The following is a 20,116-nucleotide window of genomic DNA, read 5'->3' as shown; positions in this document are numbered from 1 at the left end:
TTGAGCATCCAACTCTTGATTTTGGCTCAGGTCATGATCCCAGGGTTGTGGGATCAAGCCCTGTGTCAGGCTATGCACTGAGCATGGAGCCTGCTTGGGATTCTCTCTTGGTCTCCCAATGTCCCTCTCCCCAGCTTATGCTCTCTCTCTCTTTCTCAAAAAAAAAAAAAAAAAAATGATTAGGGAGAAGTTAGGAATGGGTAGAGGGAAGAGTCAGGCTGTGGAAGGAGAGGAACCATTATGAAAAGAAGGCCCGTGTGAGCAGGAAAAGGGAGATTTGCCAAATGCCAGGCCCCTGCACACACAGGGTTAGGACTCAAAGTAGTTTTCTAGTTCTATCTGGCAGAAAACAATCCCTGTCCCTCTAGGTACAACATGATTTCCTGGAATTTCTGCTTAAGACATTCCCCATTTCAGGAGCACCTGAGTGGCTCAGTCGGTTGAGCATCCGTCCAACTTTGGCTCAGGTCATGATCTCACGGTTCGTGAGTTAGAGCCCCGTGTTAGGCTCTGTGCTGAAAGCTCAGAGCCTGGAGCCTGCTTCGGATTCTGTGTCTCCCTCTCTCTCTGACCCTCCCCTGCTCACACCCTGTCTCTCTCTAGCTCTCAAAAATGAATAAACGTTAAAAAAAAATAAAAAAAAAAAAGACATGCCCCATTTCAGAAGCTTCTGATATCCTTGGGAAAGAACAGCCAAGTGAAGAAATGTCTTGGCTTTACTACCACAGGCCTGCGAATCCTCACCTGTGCTAATGATAGCAATTGCTCATGTTTACATACTGCTTTAGATTCTTGGCAGTGTTTATCTAACTAATCACTCTGTGAGATAGTTAAGGTGGGTGTTATTATTCCCATTTTGCAGATGAGGCAACTGCACTTCCAGGAAATTAATGGGTTTGCCTAGATCACAGAATTAATCTATAGGAGAGCCAGGGTTGGGACAGCCCTGGTGATCTGAATCCAAGTCTGTCATTTTCCCTTCCATGCTCTCTTGCTTTACCTAAAGGTGGGGAAGGAGTCCAGGTTTAAGCCTGTTTGGGGATAGATCCACATCAAGACCATCATGCCTGGTCTCTGGAGTTGCATACATATGGTAGGTGGGGCCATTCCAATGTGATTTTATTTCTTTGGCCCAGTGGTTTCATTAGGTGGTTCAGGAAGCATGGAGATTGCCCTGGGTTCTGTTGACCTAGTCTCCACTTGTTCAAGTTTTCTTTATCACAAAGAATATCCATTAGCCATAACAGTACAGTTTTCATAATGGGAGAATTGCTAGAGAAAGAAAACATAAGTTACAACTTCACTAAGTATTCTTGGTACCTTTAATCTCAGTGAGTTTCCAGTGAGTCTCGGTCATTCTGTATCTTCTTGGGTAGTCTCTGTGCCTGCAGGGTTACAAAAGATAGGTGGCAAAATGTGGGTGGGCCCTGGTCACGTGTTTTCCAAGGGGGTTCTGTCTGCCTGGTGCATGAGCGCATGAGTGACTGTGTCTGGTCTTTCCTTTTAGAGCTGCCAACTTCAGGAACTTTACCTTCATCCAACTGAATGGAGAATTTTCTCGAGGAAAGGGACTTGATGTTGGAGCCCGCTTCTGGAAAGGAAGCAACGTCCTTCTCTTTTTCTGTGACGTTGATATCTACTTCACCTCCGAATTCCTCAATACATGCAGGCTGAACACACAGCCAGGTATGGGGATCTGGAGTTGGCTCTTCCCTTTCTCTCCCCCAGGGTGGCCTTCAGCTCTGTCACACACTCATTCTCTTCATAGTTCCCTCTGATGTCCTGCTTCTGAATTGGCCCGATTTTATCCAATGACCAAGAAAAAGCAAAATCATCTGGTTTAATTTCTCCTTTGATGTCATGGTGTGGGCCTGTCAGCTACCATAATTCTGGGACTCTTTGGCCTAGGTTCAAGTCTAAAACTCATTTACCATTTTCAGCTAAGAGGTTTGCCTGAGTGAACACCCACGGGAGAAAGTGCTGGGGGTTTGGGGGAGACATGGACTAGAAAGCTGCCTGACACTAAAGGGAAAGGCATAGCTGTGGGCAGTTCCCAAGGGAGCAAGGGCTCTGAGTGGGAAGAACCCACAATATGAAAATGATTTTCATAGAGTTTGACTCATAGCAAGGGCTGATATTCAGCTGATAACTACTGTTAAAATATTGAAACTCTTCTGTGGAAACTGGTAAAGAGCAAGTGCCTGGGGTCCCTATATCTACTCCTGCTGCCTAAAGTCACCATGACCCCTCTGGCAACCCTTCAGACTTCCCACAGACCAGCAATTAAAGGGTTAATGTCTGGAAGGGCAGGGAGTACCAGAACTCTCTTTCACACTCACTCCTGTTGGTTGATGCCCAGTGCCACAGCCACCAACTGTCAGTATTTTGGGGTTTTTTTTGTTTGTTTCTATTTTTTATTTTAGAGAGAGGGAGTGAGCCAAGCACATGTGTAAGCAGGGGAGAGACAGAGAGGGAGAGAGAGGTCCCAAGCAGTCTCCACACTCAGTGCAGAGCCCAACATGGGGCTTGATCCCACAACCCGGGATCATGACCTGAGCTGAAATCAAGAGTTGGATGCTCAACTGATTTAGCCACCCAGGCACCCAAGGACTGTCAGTATTTTGAATACCACTTCTTTGCTAGGAGGTCAGAGATATTTGAGAGTCTGTCCCTCTGATCTACCTGTGCAGAACTCCTAAGATCTGTTTTAGGGTTGAGTGATAAGAAAAGGAAAAGTGGATGCAAATATCTGGGACATTTCAGAGGACTGAATATAAGTGTACTAACCTAATAGTGTTGTCTGTTGCTTTAAGTGAATGTTTGTTTTCTGGTTTGCAGGGAAGAAGGTATTTTATCCAGTCCTTTTTAGTCAGTACAATCCTGGCATAATATATGGCCATCATGATGCGGTCCCTCCCCTAGAACAGCAGCTGGTGAGTAATTACCCTGCAGGTGCCTTTGTGTGGCTCTGTTTCATGTCTTTCATTACCAGGGGCACCTGACCATGAGTAAAGGTAAGTGGAAATCTGTGGACTGATTCCCATAGTAATTTTTAAGTTTGTCAGACGTTCTGGCCTTTGCTCCCAGTGCCTTGTTGACTAAAAGTGCTTGCAATATTTAAAAGTGGAAAATAAATAGGAACAGTACCTTACAGAAAGGTAATTTCACACCTTCATAGTTTTCTTATATCATTTTTGGAAACTATTATTATTGCATTATAGATGCAACAAGCACATTTTCTCTTTATTATTACAAACTATATGAGGTAAGAAGGGTGAGATTTATGGTCCCATTTGACAGATGGAAAAGAGAAGTCAAAAAGGGTGGCTCACCCCAGGTCACACAGTGAGTGAGTCAGTGGGGAAATAAGGACAGATCCAGGGCCCTTCCCATCACACCATCATTGTCACAAACCACAGGGCCTCGGGTCCAGGGTAGCAGCAGAGGCATCACCAGCAAGGTAGCTTTTTTTTTTTTTTTAATGTTTATTTATTTTTAAGAGAGAGAGAGAGAAAGAGGAAGAGGGACACAGAGAGAGAGGGAGACACAGAATCTGAAGCAGGCTCCAGGCTCTGAGCTGTCAGCACAGAGCCGATGCGGGGCTTGAACTCATGAACTACGAGATCATGACCTGAACTGAAGTCAGACACTTAACTGACTGAGCCACCCAGGTGCCCCACAAGGTGGTTTCTAAAGGAACGTTGGAGGGAGTTCTCTGCTAAGGTCTTGGCTGCACGGATGATAGATAGTGGAGCCACACAGCCACCAAGGATCTCTGTACACCGAGTGGTCTTGGTGGTGGTGGTGTTGGCAGTTAGTCCATTCAGCAGAAAAGCTGTGCAGGCAGGAGGAAGATGATCCCAGAAGAGGGTCTCTGTCATGCACATAGGCATACCCTATGCCCTTCTGAGACAAAATTCCTCAGGATTATTGTCATCTCAAGCGTGAACTGTTACCTTTTCCTGCAGAGAGATCAGCTGAGTTTGTCTACAGCTGTTTCCAGCTCGGGCTGAATATCGGGGGGATCTGACTTGGGGCTGTCTCTTGTTCATCGCTTTGAGTAGCTCTGTCTCCTCTTGAGGCAAAGCCATTGCTTCTGTGCAATGGGAGAGTAATCAGTTTTCATTGAAAGTTCTTTGAAATTCTTGTGGAGGACTGATTCTGTCTTTAAGCTTCCAGAAATAGCAAAACCTGTTCATTCTCTTGTTAATCCTCCAATTAACCTCTGGCAGTTCATTTAGGATCTTTTCCAGAAGGTTTCAGCCTGGTCCCCTGAGGTTGGACGAGGTTTGCTCCTCACCAGTCCTAGCATGGTTTCCCTTTGGGCCCAAGCTGGTAATGGTAATGACCAAGTATGGTAATGAGTTCTCTCTCCCCTCAGTGAAATTCTAATACCACAGATATATACTGAATATCTGTTTATGTATCTGTAATTTATATACACAAATATGACACGTATTTAGTATATGTGTGCTGCATATACTAAACACAGTATATGTCAACACAGTAAGAGTTTTTCACTCCCCAAGAACCAGTTTTTATCTACTTTAGGGTGATATCACTTCTGTGGAGACACAAAAGTTTTTTGTTTCCTTTCCGTGAGTTCTCTGTTTCTAATAGGGTTTGGGAGTTGGGGGAAAGGGATACAATAAGCCTCCTTGGTTAAATAAAGTACTTAGTACTTCTTTGCATTTGACATCAGATGTGATTAATTTTTCAACTTCAAATTCGTAAGATCTTATTTGCTTGCAAGGAATTCTTTTCATTTCACACTTTAAAAGTTTTATCCTTTTATTACCATTCCTGCAGGGAAGCAGGTGCAAAGGGGAGCTAGAGGTATGATGTAGTTAAGCCAGTTTCTCAGATCTCCAGAATTAATGGTCAAGCAGAAACAGAACTCAGATTGCTGCATCCATAGCTCGAGCCTCTGAATTATCCTGCAAATGCAGGATATTTGACATTTATTTCCAAATGCACCTTAGAGCTATCCTGGAGCATGCAAATCTGATTATGTTAGGGTTCAGTGTTCATGATGATTTAGTCTAGAGAAACATAGCAGTTGTCTCTGAGACACTGGGGGTTCTCCATCCAAAAAGGATGTGTTGATTATGTTTGTTATTAGATGAGCCATGTATTGAGCACTTGCCGCCTGCAGAGAACTAGACTAGACATTCTGGAGGAGTCAGAAGAACTGAAACAGTTTCTTATGCTCAGAAGTTATTGGGGAGGTCACTTTGCTCACCCTCTTGTTTTGTTTTTATAGACTGGCCCAAGATCACACAACCAGCTAGTAGCAGAACTCAGGCCAAAAGCAGGATTTCCTTACCCCAGTGCAATGGAAGCAGATTTGCTAGGATCTTGATGAGGGCTGAAATATAAAGGAAATGATCTGACAAAAATTCCAAAGGAGAACATAAAGCTACAGAAATTAATTTAATGGAGACAGAATGTGTACGTGCTGAGAAGGTATAAAATAAAAAGAGATGATTAGAGACGGTAAGTTAGGAAAGACTTCCTACCAAGGGTTCATTTCGGCTCATTCATGAAAGATACAGGATATAGATATAGATATAGATATAGATATAGATATAGATATAGATATAGATATAGATATAGATATAGATATAGATACAGATATAGACAAGAGAGAGATACAGGTACAGATAGAGATAGAGATAGAGATAGAGATAGAGATAGAGATAGAGACAGAGATACTCTTGAGAGCCACCCCTGGAATACATCAGTATCAAGGTGAAGGGAGAATGCAGATCCAAAATGTAGCTGTAACAAAAATTACCAACGGATGCAAACACAAGACAAATTTTCAGAGCAGCCCTGCAAATGTGACCTTGTTAGTGCCTGTGCTAGTCATTGCTTCTCAGGCCATTGCCACTGCTGTTTGATAACACTGTCTTCAGACTAAAGCCAGAAGCTGCATTTATGATTTGTGTGTATATATGTGTTCAGACTACTTATTTCTTTACTTTTGAGTACAATCCATTAATGATAAAAAATATGCGAAATGATGGAATTTTATGCTAACATTTAATTTCTTGAGTTTTAAACCTGAGATAAAACTTGCTGATGCTTTAATGTAGAAACAGCTCAGAGAGAAAGGAATGACTGTCATTTAAATAATTATTAACTTTAGACATTCCACTCTCTTGGCTCAAGCCTTGTACCTGCTGGGGCCACTGCCGGAATCTTCTACCTCTTCTGTCTGTAGTCCTTTTCCCTCTCCTATAATCTGGTCTTTCCTTTACCTCCTGCCAGAGATACGTTTCCAAAACACAGATTAATCTCATTTTAAATAATCTTTTATGGCACAGAGCCAGTGGTGTGCTAGTAAATGTTTAACAACCCACACTCTGAAAAGGTGGGGGAGAGAAAAGCCCTGATTCATAGCATTTGCCACTTTCCATGGTGTCAGTACTCCCACTGTGGCCTATTTCAGGCCCCCAGAGTGATGTCACCGAACACCGAGGCGGGAAGAGACTTGAGCAATCCTGGTGAGCTGGTACTGGCCAGCTGCGGCACCACACTGCCAGCCTCGATTCCTTTGTGGGATTAACTGCTCTCCACAAACTGACTCTGAAACTGGTTACAGAGGAAATGTCTGCAAACCCCAGCACCCGGCACATGGTCCCAGTTTGGTAGACACCCAGGCCGGCTGCTCTGCCAGGCAAGCATACCCATCCTGTGTGCCGGCCTCCCCCCTCGGGGCCATCTCCTCGCCATCTCTGCTGCCTGTGGTGCCTGACATCTCAGTCCACCATGCATCCCACCCATCATTTAAATCCAGTGGCTTTGTGCTCCTCTGTCCAGCGTGTGAATGTTTTACTGGCTCCTGTCCTTGCCCTCTTGGATTATATACCCTTACCTGTCTCTACCCACTTCCAAGAAGTATTTCACCACTAACCTGCATTTTGGTTTAAATTTCTAAAAATTGCTGACTGGGCATAGTCCATCCTTTTGGTCTGCTTTTAAATATTCGGAAAGCAGACACTCACTGAGTTCCAAAAGTAGTGTTAACAGGTGCTGTACTCAAGCCTTTTGGAACCCAGCACTGTGCCTGCTTTATTTTGGGGAATCTCAGTAAGGTGATGAGCTATTATTATGCTCATTTCACAGCTGAAAATTTGAAGCTTAGGGAATAAGTCACTTGTTCAGATTGCTAAGTGGCAGGGCTGGGAACTCAGATCCTGCCCCGTATGATGGAGACTGGGCTAAGGATACTGGGTGGTAGGGGATGTGTCCTGTGGCCTCAGAGTGCTTCCATGAGAGCATAGAGTCTAGCTTTAGGTGGTAGATTCCTGGAATAGGGAACCTGGACGATTCCTCGTCCAATATGACACCCTTCAGAAGACACTTTATTTTTAAAAAAAAAAAAATTTTAATGTTTATTTTGAGAGAGAGAGAGAGAGAGAGAAAGAGCACAAGTGGGGGAGGGGCAAAGAGAGAGGGAGGCACAGAATCCAAAGCATCCTCCAGGCTCTGAGCTGCAGCACAGAGCCCAGTGCGGGGCTCAAACCCACAGACCATGAGATCATGACCTGAGCAGAAGTCGGATGCTTAACTGACTGAGCCACCAGGCACCCTGACACTTTATTTTTTTTTAAGCAGATACCAATAAAAGAAGACTTGTAGAAAAATGTGGGTTAGTACAGACCTTGGAGGAGGTGGCTTTTGAGTCCATTCTTAAACCAATTCTATGACAGCTGTGCCTCCAGAATATCTTCTCAAGAAATGGAAACTGTCACAGCAATCATGGTGTTGGTTTGGGCTCAGCCACAAGTGGCCGAGTTCTCCTGGGCAGGTCACTCTGCCTCTGTGCTACAAGGCACATGCAGCCTCCCTCAGGACCCTGATAATAAGGAAGGTACAGGGTGGGGTCGTGGAGTGCCCAGCCCAGCTACCAAAGCCCCTGAAGCTCAGCATGTGTGCCGCTCACAGGCAGGGCTGACCACATAATTGGCATGGCCCAGTGCACACTGAAAAATGCAGGGCCCTTTAAGAATTAAGAATTTGAAGCGCATGAAACCAGGCAGGGAGCCCTCTACGCTCAGGGCCTGGGGACTGCACGGGTCACATCCCACTGGCGTTTGTGAATGTGAGGCTGGGCGAACACAACCTCGGTTCTTGGGAGGCTCTCTTTGATTTAGAGGAAATACTCTGCCTGAGTATTTGTTATTTATTTTATTTCAGGGCCCAGATTGCTTCACGGGCAGTTGTCCAAGTCAGCACCATTAAAGCAACAGGCGCTGCCTCCCGGCTCCCCGCGCAGCTGCAGGGCGGCCGCCTTCCCACATCTTTGGGGAGAGACGCTGATTTGTGCTTTGTGTTTTGGTCCTAATAGAAAATAATCACCCCCATCACATGAATCGCCCACAGAGCTTTGGGTCTGGAAACTTCCTGTGGGAGAGCGGGCTCCACAACTGTCCTTTTGTGGTGTGTGCATGTCCCGCAGTGCTCTGCCGAGATCTAAGGTGGGGAGAGAAAGGGTGCTGCAGAGAGTTGAGAGGAAGCCAGCTCTTGAAAGACATTTTTTAAAAATGAGGATAGCACTTGAAAACGGAGCGGCGAAATTCAGGACAGGAGATGTTTTTCTTTTAACATATAATCTTAGGGTTTCTTCCTCCTCTGTTGTAGTAAACATCATTGGTGTGTATCTTTTCAAAGCTTGAACAGAGCAGTGGAGCTCCTGAGGCCTGGGGCAGCGATTCTAAGAAGTAGAGCCCTCTGCTCAGTCCCCAGGAAGGTGAAAATGTATTTGTCTGTGGGTCCAGACAAATACACAATTCTGAGAATTTTTGCCCTGGAGTTCCTAGGCCTTCTCCGAGCCACTCACGAATTCCCTAGTTGAACTATGTCTGTTTCCATTGCCCCAGGACTGCTCTTCATTCTTTCATTGGAGAAGCACTTATTGAGCACCTGCTGTTTGCTGGATAGTGATCTGGGTGCTGTGAAGGAGACCAAGGCCCTGGGCAGACATTCACCAGTGGTCATAGGGGAAGACAGAACAGAGAAACAGATGCATCAACAGGATAATTTCAGAGAGCCATAAGTGTTGTAGAGAAAGTAAACCAGGTAATGGGATAGAGAGTGACATGTTGTTGTGGGGGGTGGTGCTGACACAGGCTGGGAGGGTGAGGATGACTGCTCTAGGCAAGTGACATTGGAGCTCAGTGGTGAGCAGGAAAAAGGTGACCTAGATAGGGAGTCTGCAAGTGTCCAGCCTTAGAGACCTGTGAGCCTGGTATGTTCAAGGGCAGAATAGAATGAGACACTGTAGGAGGGGATATGAGATGGGTGAGGCAGGCCAGGGTTGGGTCACATAGGACCTTTGCAGGCTAGAGGTTTTCTCTGGGTTTTATTCTAATTGTATTAGAGAGAATGCAATTAAAGCCCCTGCAGGGTTTTAAATTAGAATGAGCTGTGATCTGATGCATGTTTGAGAGTACTCACTCACAGCTAGGTTGCTCGTTGAGGGCACTAGTCCAATGACTCGGCACAGCTGTGGATGGTAGAGCCTGTCATACGTGAACTCCATCTTGCTCTGACATTGTATGCTAAGGGTATGGATCAGATCAGTTTCCACCAAGGGCTAAATTTCAATGAGCATATCAGATAGTGGCTTTCCCTGGCTTGCCAACTTTAAAGCTGGCATCAATAAGTGTTTATAAGGTGCATTCCCCAGCTCACAAATCAGTTTGACTCTGTCACATTGTCCCCAGGTGAGGGTCACTCTTTACCTTGTTCAACCTTGCTGGGCACTGCATCACAGCCCAGGTCTGAGCCCTGGCCCATTGTTCTTCCTGTTTGGAGCTTTCTCTTTTAGATTCCATACAGACCTCAGCCAAATGGTTGAAGTTTGGATACTGGCACTTCTCTTTGACTCCATTTTTACTCAGAAGCTTAGAGGACCTGTCTGTGTCCTGACCAGCAGAAAAGATATTAAGCCATTAGCTGCAACAGAAACCATGTACCTGGTATGAAACAGAAACCATTTTTAAAAAATGACTCAGTGGAGATTTTTCCAAACTTTCCTGCCCTGCAAAATCTTTCCAGTTGATACTAATGAAATTGTCTTGTCACTTGGGAGATATTGTATAACAGGCCTTTGTTCTGCAGAAGAATTGGAGCACATCTGCTGGGCCACTAATGGACAAAACCTCTCTTGGTCCTTATTTCCCTTCAGCAGCCCTGAAGCATGTGTGTTCACTCTGTGCAGGCAACATCTATGTGTAGGTTGTAATGAAAATAAGGTGGTTCCATGGGTTACAGAGTAGAGAAATGTTTAAGTTCACAGCCCTTCCACAAACCATTTGTGGAATGTAATTGAGGCTGTAGTGGCGACAACATGAAACTTCGGGAAGGTGAAAAAGCAGTGAGGATGCATGTTTGGGTAGTAGACCTGGAAAAGACCTTAGCCTCGATTTAGCTCAACTTCCTCATTTATAGGAAAGGAAATAGAAGCTCAAAGAAGTGAGGGACCTGCCTGAGGCAAAAAAGCCAGCCAGTGGTCAAGTTGGGAGGAGATGCTGGTGCTCCTCCCAGCCTACACCCGGCTCTGATTAGCAGTGAACAGAGCCAGACCTCGCAGGCAGGAAAATGCAGAAATCCCAGTGGTTGGGGACCTGCTGCAGCCTCCTTCCCCTTTCCCTTCCCCAGGAGGGCACTTTCTCCACTAAGCACCTATGTTGACCTCAAGAATGAATCATAGAAAAGAGCTATTAAGGTGTCAGACTTAGTCCCAGAGTGATTTCAGCCAAACAATTACAGTGTTTTAAAAGCCTTGGTGCTTTAGCAAATGCATTGGAAATTTACTTGCCGAGTAAGAGACTGAGGAGGACCAGGTCTCGCTGTTTGAAGACAGTCACTGCTTGGATGGTCTCTCGGCAGCCCTGCAGCTTACCACCACCACAGATGCTTTGGGGAACAGTTTGGTTTTAAAACAGTTTAAAGATGAATGGACAGAGTCTTTCTTCAGAACCTGGACTCTTGGCGCCCTTTACCTCAGCAAGTGAGACTTAGCAGAGCCAGAGTAACACGCTGCCTTCTCAGGTTTTCTTTTTATTCCCCGAGGGAGTCCTGTTTGTGCCCTGTGCCAGGGCAGCTGAATTCTGAGTTGTTCTCGATCCCTTTTCTCCACTTCCTGAGCCCTTTGCTGGCTCCCTGCCCAGCCCTATGCGAGGGGCCGAGGCCTCCAATTCTCTCTGGCACTGGTGTTGGGCCAGACACGTAGGTGGCTTTTCCATGGCGCTGCTCAAAAACTTGCTCTCCTGGTTTGTTTTTGAGTGTGTGTGTGTGTGTGTGTGTTGTGTATGTGTGTGTGTGTGTGTGTGTGTGTGTGCCTATGTGTTTTCATGCCTACACCCTAGAAACATTCCAACCAGAGGTGCCAAAAATCACAAGGCCCATTTTGGAACTGGTGAGTTCACTGTATTCCTACCCTCTGAAAGGACTCAAATCCATCTGCATTTCCCACACGGGGTTGTGGTTGTGGCTACTGATCAGTGGTGGGATGGGCTCCCTATTGAGCATTGCTTACACAAGTTTGTGAATCCTCTCTATTTTTATCTACTCTATCCTCCCCTCTGAAATGACAGCGCTTTCCCTGCAGGTCATAAAGAAGGAGACTGGATTTTGGAGAGACTTTGGATTTGGGATGACCTGCCAGTATCGGTCAGACTTCCTCAATATAGGTAAGACCAGGCAAAGGGCCTCGAGTCCGCGCCTCTGCTGCCACCAAGAGGCCATGAGAGGCCACGAGGAAGTCAGGGCAGGTTCCCAGGAGTCTGATGACAAAGGTGGTGCCATTTCCTAGGAAAGGCCCTTCCTCTCATCGTGGACTGAGGCGCTGGACCAGGACAGGGCTTGGGAGTGTGCAACATATGAGCCCCTATAATCTCCGTCAGCCCCTCTCAGTCACCCCAATTGCAGCACACAATCTCAGGGAAAAGGCAGTTGTTGCAAAAAGGCAGCTTCAAGGCAGGTCCCCCCCAGTATCTCCTTCCAACCTAGTTCTGGCTGTAGTCCCTCTCATGCAGAACTTTCTGGGCCTCCAAAGTAGCAGGGGCCACTGAAAAAAATAAGGGCAACATGAGAAATTTTGGAAAATCACATACCAGAAAATATCCAAATTTCTCTCTGCTGAACTTGCAAAAATTCCAAATGCTACTTCAAACTCTGAGTGTACAGTCACCATCAACACATACGTGTGTGTGTGCACATACACACACACACTCCCAGAGCACCAAGAGGAAAGGCCCTTAGGTTGCAGTTGAGGAGACCAAAAGGCAAAGGGTCTGCAGCAAGTGAGGGACATAGGATGAGAACAGAGCATCTCCTGTCCCCCTTGGAAATGCCACTCCCCTCCCCATAGTGGTACCTACTCATGTGCCTTGAAACAGAATTGTGGATTATACATGACTAGGGTATGAATGAACAGGCCCGAAACCTTGATCTTGGGCTCAGGGGCTCAGGGTAGACCCCAAGCTTGGATGGAGTCAGGGAGGCCCTGCAGAGCATGGAGACTTCTATCCCTCCACCTCCCTGTGGGCCTCCCAGAGTCTGCTCCTCTTGCTCTCTCCTGGTGATTCCTGTTCACACCCGAGGCCTAACGCGTCTCTTTTTAAGATCAGTGACTCAATCTGAGCAGCCCCAGGTTTTTGTCCAGAGGGGAGTAGACTTCAGGGACTATAGAACCCCTATAAAAAGAAAGAAAGAAACAACTTGAAGCTAAAGAAGCAGCAGAGCACCCAGGACGTTGGTCTCTGAGTGGCTGGGTGCTCCCACATACCGGCAACTAACCATAGGTGTTCTTTGATTTCTCTAAGAAATATTTCTAAATGATTATGTGCAAATCAGATTTCTAAAAATGACTATTTAAAATTTTTTCTAAAGCAGATTTCCATTTCGAGAAACTCTGTTTCCTTGTTCTGTGTACAGGGAAGGATTTTTTTTTTAATGGTGTATGTTTATCCAATTTGAATTTAGAATAAGTTGGATTTTCCTAAAGATGGGGCATAGCTGCAGTTGAAACGTGTGGGGACAGTTGGCTGGTGAGGGTGCTTTTCCTCAGTAAGCTGTGGCCATGACCTCAGAATCTCTGGGTCACATCTGGACCCAGGTAATTCTTTGCAATCTTGTATTTATTTGTAAGCATCTTAACTTTTGCACCTTCTATTTAATAAGTTGTGATGATACCAATGATAATAAATCAATTACAGATAACCAAGCGCTGCCCCTTACATTACTATCTCATTTGGTTATGACATCTAGTTCATTTCAGGATAAAGAAACCAAAACTCAAGAGAGGTGAAGTGGCCAAACCAAGACTCAAATTCTAGACAGCTGACTCAGTATCGTACGCTGGCCCACCAGTGGGGTACCACGAATCACTCGTGTACATAGCCCAGCCCTGGTTGGGATGCAGTTTTCCTGTGCGGGAGCCCCTCCCCCAGGCCAGCGATGGCCTTGATCAGAGCAATGCAGCCTGGGGGCTACAGAGGGTGAAGGGACTACATGATACCTCTGATGAAAGGTGTTGAGGATGACTTTACTCCTTCTTGTATGAATTAAATAAATCTCCTAGGCGAGAAAGGAACAGTGACAAAAAACACAAGTCTTCTCTGGTTCTGTTTGGTTTGCAGTGGGCTTTAGGTTAAGAAAAGACATGGGGCATCTCAGTTTATAAAGGTGAGACTTTAAGGGACCATTACTCTGTGAAGGCGTCCACCATGGAGTGAAACCACATTTTTTGAGTAGAACTTCAGAACTGGGAGGCCAGTCCCTTAAACATGCCTCACTTCACCGGCCTGTGATGGACACACAGCTTTTGGGACCACTTTAGTGTATGAAAGGCAGAGTATTTTCTGGGATGTAGTTTTTTTCATGCTGAGATCCCATTACTCTTTCAGGCTGCAAGCCCCTGCTTCACTTTGTTTGAATGACAGGAGGCCACATTCAAACAAAAACAAGAGTTTCCATTTGAAGGTTTTAAGCTGAAAAGTCTTAACATGGGGCTCAGGCCAACATTAGCACTGCTGATGGCTCTCGGAAGCAGGCAGGTGCTGGGGCTTCTCTTTGCAGTCTTGTTCTCTCAAGGAGTTGGTGCTGGCCACCACTGCCACCAAGGTCCTGAGTTCCCTTTCCCGGATGGACATGCTCATAATTTGGGGGGTGGGGGGAGCGGTGAAACATCTCCCCTAATGCTTCCTCTCTTCATGCAAAGTTCTGTACAGATCAGAAAGGCAAGTACGGATCAGGAGACTGGCTGCACAGCTCGATTCAGCGGTGTGTTCTCTCCTGGCAGGTGGCTTTGATTTGGACATCAAAGGCTGGGGTGGAGAGGATGTGCACCTTTATCGCAAGTATCTCCACAGCAACCTCATAGTGGTGCGGACGCCGGTGCGGGGACTCTTCCACCTCTGGCATGAGAAGCACTGTGTGGATGAACTGACCCCTGAGCAGTACAAGATGTGTATGCAGTCCAAGGCCATGAATGAGGCATCCCATGGGCAGCTGGGGATGCTGGTCTTCAGGCATGAGATAGAGGCTCACCTTCGCAAACAGAAACAGAAGACGAGTAGCAAAAAAACCTGAACTCCCAGGGATAGATTTGGGGAGATGGTTTATTTTTTCCCTTTTGTGATTACTGAATAAGTGGCTGTGACAAGGAAAAGATTTCCATAAAGGGCAAAAAAAAGAATTCAACTGATTAGTAAAAGCGACGAGGGGGAGAGCCTCCAATTTCTCTCTGCCTGTTTGGCTTTACGCAACAGGAATTAAAATCTCTGCCTGCAAAAGTAGCCCAAATGCATCCCATGTAGTGTCTGACAAAGGCAGAATGATTGTGAGATTATAAGCCTAATGGCATGGAGGTTCTGATTGTGTGTACAGCAAAGTGAGAGCTGTTATCTTTTGTGCTCATTGAAATATTCATGAATTAAGACCAGTTTTGTAAAAAGTTCTTGGGAATGAAAGGCAAGCACATGTCTCCCCATATGAACGATTATATTGGTAGAGCTGTAGTGCCCAGGAATGCTAAAATATCAGAAGACAGGTGAGGAGACTTCGTGATACTCAAAGATACACCGATGGCGATCCTTGTGAGTATATTAAACAAAACCAAATGGACTCAAAAAGGAAAAAAAAAAGAAACTATTGTATCATTTCCACCCAAGATTAACCAAAAATAATCTGCTCATCTTTTTTATTATAGTTTTAACCATCTCCATTTCTCAATTTTATTTAAAAATGCATTTTTTTTGGCTTATGAGTTATATTCTGCTTAATTACCAACTTGCAAGCCTTACTAAGAGAGCACAAGTTAGCATACATTTTTATATCTTTTAAGAAAATACTTTTAGGTATATTATGAGAACTTTTCATTCAGATTGATCCCCATATCCAAGGATATGCCAAATGCTGATCCCGTCAGACACTGAATGTCAGATCTTTGGTCATATGGAAGTCATGGTGTGGGGCTACTGATACATCAAGACATATAGATACTTTATCTGAAGAATATTTCCCAAGGGGAGCAACTGAACACTGGAGGGAAAGAAAGATCTACTTTTTACCTTAGCAGAAAAGGAAAACTCATTCAGACTGGTAATATCTTGATTTATTCAGAAGTCAAAAAATACATTTTCTCCTCAGGAGAACTGGGGATCACTTTCTTACCTGTTTAAATAAACCAAAGTATACTGTGTGAACCAAACAATCTCTTTTCAAAGCAGGGTGCTCTTCCTGGCCACTGGCTTTCATGAGAAGAAATGCAGACAAATGTATTTTGTGAAGGATCACTCCATCTGCCAGAGTCAAGTGAGATGTAAGACTTTGCTACATGTTCACCTACCCCCACCTAGGGAAGTAACTATTTTTTAAATGACGCAGTTCTACTGAGTCACTAAGATGCTTCTGAAAATGGCATTTTATTACAGTTTCCAACTATTTAAAAAAATAAATACAGTTAACATTGAGTGATTTCTACATTCATGTGAAAATTATTTATTAGCCAGCACCAGATGCATGAGCTAATTATCTGTGATTCCTTGCCTTCTGTTTGCCCCCAGTCAACTCATTGTTTAAAAGCTTCAGGAACATTCAAGCTGTTGGTGTGTTAAAAAAAAAAAAAAAGAGAGAGAGAGAGAAAAAAAAGAAAAAAATGCATTATATTGATTTGTACTGGTAGTTCATAAATTTTAATCAAAACACAGGACATGAATGTAAGGTGGCATTGGAGAGCTAATAAAATATGATTTGTGGATATGATTTCTTCTTGGAGCAAGAATGCCATGTTTTTAGTTTTGGGAAAACTTTTTACATGTGCAGAGACCAGGGTTTCTCAACCTTGGTGCTAGAGACATTCTGGGATAGATCATTCTTTGTTGTGGGGGTTGTCCTGTGCACTGTAGGACATTTAGCAGCACCTCTGGCCTTCACCCACTAGATGCGAAGAGCATCTCTCACCTAGGCTGACAACCAAAATGTATCCAGTCATTTCCAAATGTCCCCTGGGGGACATAAAACTACACCTGGTTGAGAACCACTGGTATAGAAGGAGAGAACCATAATGAAAACTCTGGCTGTGAATACATTTTACTTGTCCTTTTTATTTTTTTTTAAGCTTATTTATTTTGAGAGAGAGAGTGTGCACACACGTAAGTGGGGGGAGGGGCAGAGAGACAAGGAGAGAGAGAATTCCAAGCAGGCTCCATGCTGCCAGGACCAAGCCCAATGTGGGGCTCGATCCCATGAACCATGAAATCATGACCTGAGCTGAAACCAAGAGTCGAACACTTAGACTGAGCCACCCAGGTGCCCCTACTTGTCCTTTTTAGTTAGAAGAAATTGAGAAATGGTTCCCAAGGTCCCTTTCTAATTGAGTTTCATATTTTCACATACACTGGTGATACTAGAGATTCTGGGCACGTCTGGCTTTGTGGGACTGACCAGCACACTCCTCCTATATTCTTCCAGTGTCTGGAGGACGTACTTCCAATAGGCAGGCAACAGGAAGCAAATGTGATCATGGAATTAGGTCTAAGTGTCCTGCAGATGCTACAGTCCCAGGCTGTACTGTGGGCTAACTAGCCATTTGTGCTTGTTTAAATTGCATCTCACAGATGCCTGAGGCAGCGATTAAGAACTGAGTTTCAGCAATTGGTTAAGAATTGCTGAGGGTAGCTGAAGAGAAGAGGAAACAGCATAATATTAAACCATTTCTCCCTTTTTAGAACTTAGCTAAAGCAGTTTTATCAAAAAGTAGGAGCCCTCTTGGGGCATCTGGCTGGCTCAGTGGGTAGAGCATTCACCTCTCGATCTGGGGGTTGCAAGTTCAAACCCCATGTTGCGGTAGAGATTACTTAAAAATAAAATTTTAAAAAACAAACAGTATGAGCCCTCTAAAAGTGCATGTAAGCGGGGATCTTAGTTTGAGCTGCTATATCAAAAATACCTAGACTGGGTGACTTAAGCAACAAAATGATTATTCAGGTCCTAAAGGCTGAGAAATCCAGGATCAAGATCCGGTGTCTGGTGAAGACCCATCTCCCTGCATCCTCACAGGGCTGAGAGCAGAGGGCTGGCTGTCTTCTGGGCACTAATTCCATCGTGGAGCCTACCTCATGACCTAATTACCTCCCAAAGACCTCACTTCCAAATACCATCACATTAGTGCTCCACCATCTGAATATTGTAGGAACACATTCAGTCCATAGCAGGACACATCCCCCCTCCCTGGACCAAGACACATACAAAAGAAGGGTTGGTAAAAGCGCCACTGAAACGTTACATTGAGGGGCTTGGAATTTAACCTCAGCAGCAAAGGAAAGCAGTAATGAACTCTGGTTTGAAAGACCCAGTCATGACATCTTCTAAAGGAAAGATACTGCCAAGGAAGCACTGAGTCTTGTGTTTAAGGTTCATTCCAACTCTCTACATCCTCCCTCTGGTTTTTTTTTTTTTTTTTATTTTTTTTTAATGTTTATTTATTTTTGATACAGAGAGAGACAGAGCATGAATGGGGGAGGGTCAGAGAGAGGGAGACACAGAATCTGAAACAGGCTCCAGGCTCTGAGCTGTCAGCACAGAGCCCGACGTGGGGCTCGAACTCACGGACCGCGAGATCATGACCTGAGCCGAAGTCGGCCGCTTAACCGACGTCGGCCGCTTAACCGACTGAGCCACCCAGGCGCCCCATCCTCCCTCTGTTCTTACGGTATAGAAGTCACTTGGTAACTGGCCCAGCCGTCTCTCTGGAGCTGGGGTCTCTGCTACAGACCTGGGTCTTCTCTGAGCCCTGGTGCCTTGTGAGAGCCTCTGAGCCTCTGCAGCCTTGTGAGAAGTGCTTGTTTGCTCCACCACCCACTCCCCATCCCAGCCAGTTGTTAACTATTCACCAGCACACCACTGCCTCCCAGTGACATACCTGTTCTCCTTGTGCTGGCGTCTGTCCAGCCATCTACTTTGCAGCACCCCTTCTGTGTTCATAAATGTGGACAAACTGGCTTCTCTCCACACATCAACAATGAAAGAATCAGGCCTAGGAATTTGCAACAGGTGAACAGAACCTCACACAGCCCTGCTTTGAAGATTTTGTTACACTCAAGTAGACATCATACACAGTTCTGAAATGTATGAAAATTGCTGCCCAGAACCTAATTTCAATAAACTTTGTTTCAGGGAAAAGCTAAGTTATCTAATCTTATCAGTGTTCAGTGTGGTAGTTAATACCAATGCTTCCCCGGCCAGATTGCCTGGGCTCAAATTCTAGCTTTTTCACTTGCAACCTATATGATCTTAAGCCAGGCACTCGGCATCTCTGTACCCGTTTCCTTATTCAGGGCAGCGAATGCAGTCACATCTGCCGTACACATGAGGCACATAGCAGGTATTCACATTCAGCTATTATTTGATACCAGTTCTGCATTCACAACTATTATGCTTCCCAGCACGTCCATAGCACCTCTTGGGCCAATATGGGTCACACAGTAGAGATCATGAACCCATCACATGTGCACCATTGTCCTTTTATTTCTGTTATTCTGAAAACAAGGTCCGTCTACCTGAAGAAGGATAACTAGGAATGTAAATTTTAATGGATAACTTCTTCCTTAAATTGCACACTCAGTAATTTGGAGTCAATGACCCCCTAGACATTTGGGAAACAAAGGTGTTTGAGGTAGGGTGCATAGCCAGGCACCTTCTGTACAGAATGCCACTCTTCTAAGGTAGTATCATTTTCCAGGTGCAGAAGTGGTAATGAACGAGTGCTCAGAGGCCCAGACTGAAAGTGGCTGGCTTGTCAGGCTCACACATCATTGCCCCATCCTACCACCAGCTCCAGAAGGCTTGAAGGTCAGAAGACGAGGGTAGACAAGGGAGTTTGGGCTTGGGACAAGTCCAGACTCTGTCATCTTGTGCCTCAGTTTCCCACTGTTGCCCTACTCTTCAGCACACCTGAAAAATCCCCTGTGACCGAAAACAACACAGTGATCCAGAAACATGGATTGTGCCGGGCTGCTTCCCTCCAGCTGCTGTGAAACTCCATGACAGTCAGGCTCTGCAGTCTTGGAAGCAGACCTTCAGCAGGATTCCAGGGCCATGCACTTCAAGGCTGCCTTGAATGGGAGGGGAGAGCAAGTGGGAATACCGGCCTTTTGAAAAAGATTTGACATTGTTTCTGAGAATTGCTGATCAGAGATAATGCCCTTGGGCGGTCCCTTAAAGGTGGGTGTGTTTTACTCCCAACACCCATCAAGTAACTGGCAGCTTTGTGTGATCCATATTCTGATTAGCTTTATATTTGAATTCAAAGCTGTTTCTCCTGGCAGGACTCTGTGCTTTGCTGTTGCTGCCAAAAACTATGGGGACTGTGCCAGCTGGTCAGGGGCTTTGGGTGGTGGTTTTTTCAATACACAGAGAATGTTCTCTCAGCAGAGGTGCCTTTCAAAATGTGTCTGTGACGCTGATCCTCTGAACATGCCCTCTGGAGTGGGCAACTCCAAGGCCCCTTGGCTGTGTCTGCCTTTGCTCTTCCAAGGGAGGATGCAGGTCACAGCCTGGGAAGAGAAGCAGGCCCTGCCTCTGGGCTGTCTCTGCTGGT

At 45.3% G+C, this 20,116-nt stretch overlaps 1 protein-coding gene across 8 annotated transcripts in view; it reads left to right on the top strand.

Annotated features, from left to right (window-relative positions):
* The window catches only part of CSGALNACT1 (chondroitin sulfate N-acetylgalactosaminyltransferase 1), a 339,639-nt gene extending 323,358 nt beyond the window's left edge, over positions 1–16,281 (top strand). For 7 of the 8 annotated variants that reach the window (XM_042934688.1, XM_042934686.1, XM_042934685.1 and 4 more), the window contains 4 exons: positions 1,508–1,686; positions 2,839–2,933; positions 11,624–11,705; positions 14,318–16,281. In XM_042934688.1, the coding sequence (XP_042790622.1) occupies positions 1,508–1,686; positions 2,839–2,933; positions 11,624–11,705; positions 14,318–14,607 (646 nt within the window). In that variant the 3' untranslated portion in view covers positions 14,608–16,281. The remainder of the gene's footprint in view (positions 1–1,507; positions 1,687–2,838; positions 2,934–11,623; positions 11,706–14,317) is intronic. The other variant, XM_042934692.1, reaches the window with a different exon arrangement.
* Positions 16,282–20,116: the final 3,835 nt, after the last annotated feature.

Source organism: Panthera leo, chromosome B1, assembly GCF_018350215.1.
Source record: "Panthera leo isolate Ple1 chromosome B1, P.leo_Ple1_pat1.1, whole genome shotgun sequence".
NCBI classification, from domain to species: Eukaryota; Metazoa; Chordata; class Mammalia; order Carnivora; family Felidae; genus Panthera; species Panthera leo.
This window is presented reverse-complemented; position numbering and strand designations above follow the sequence as displayed.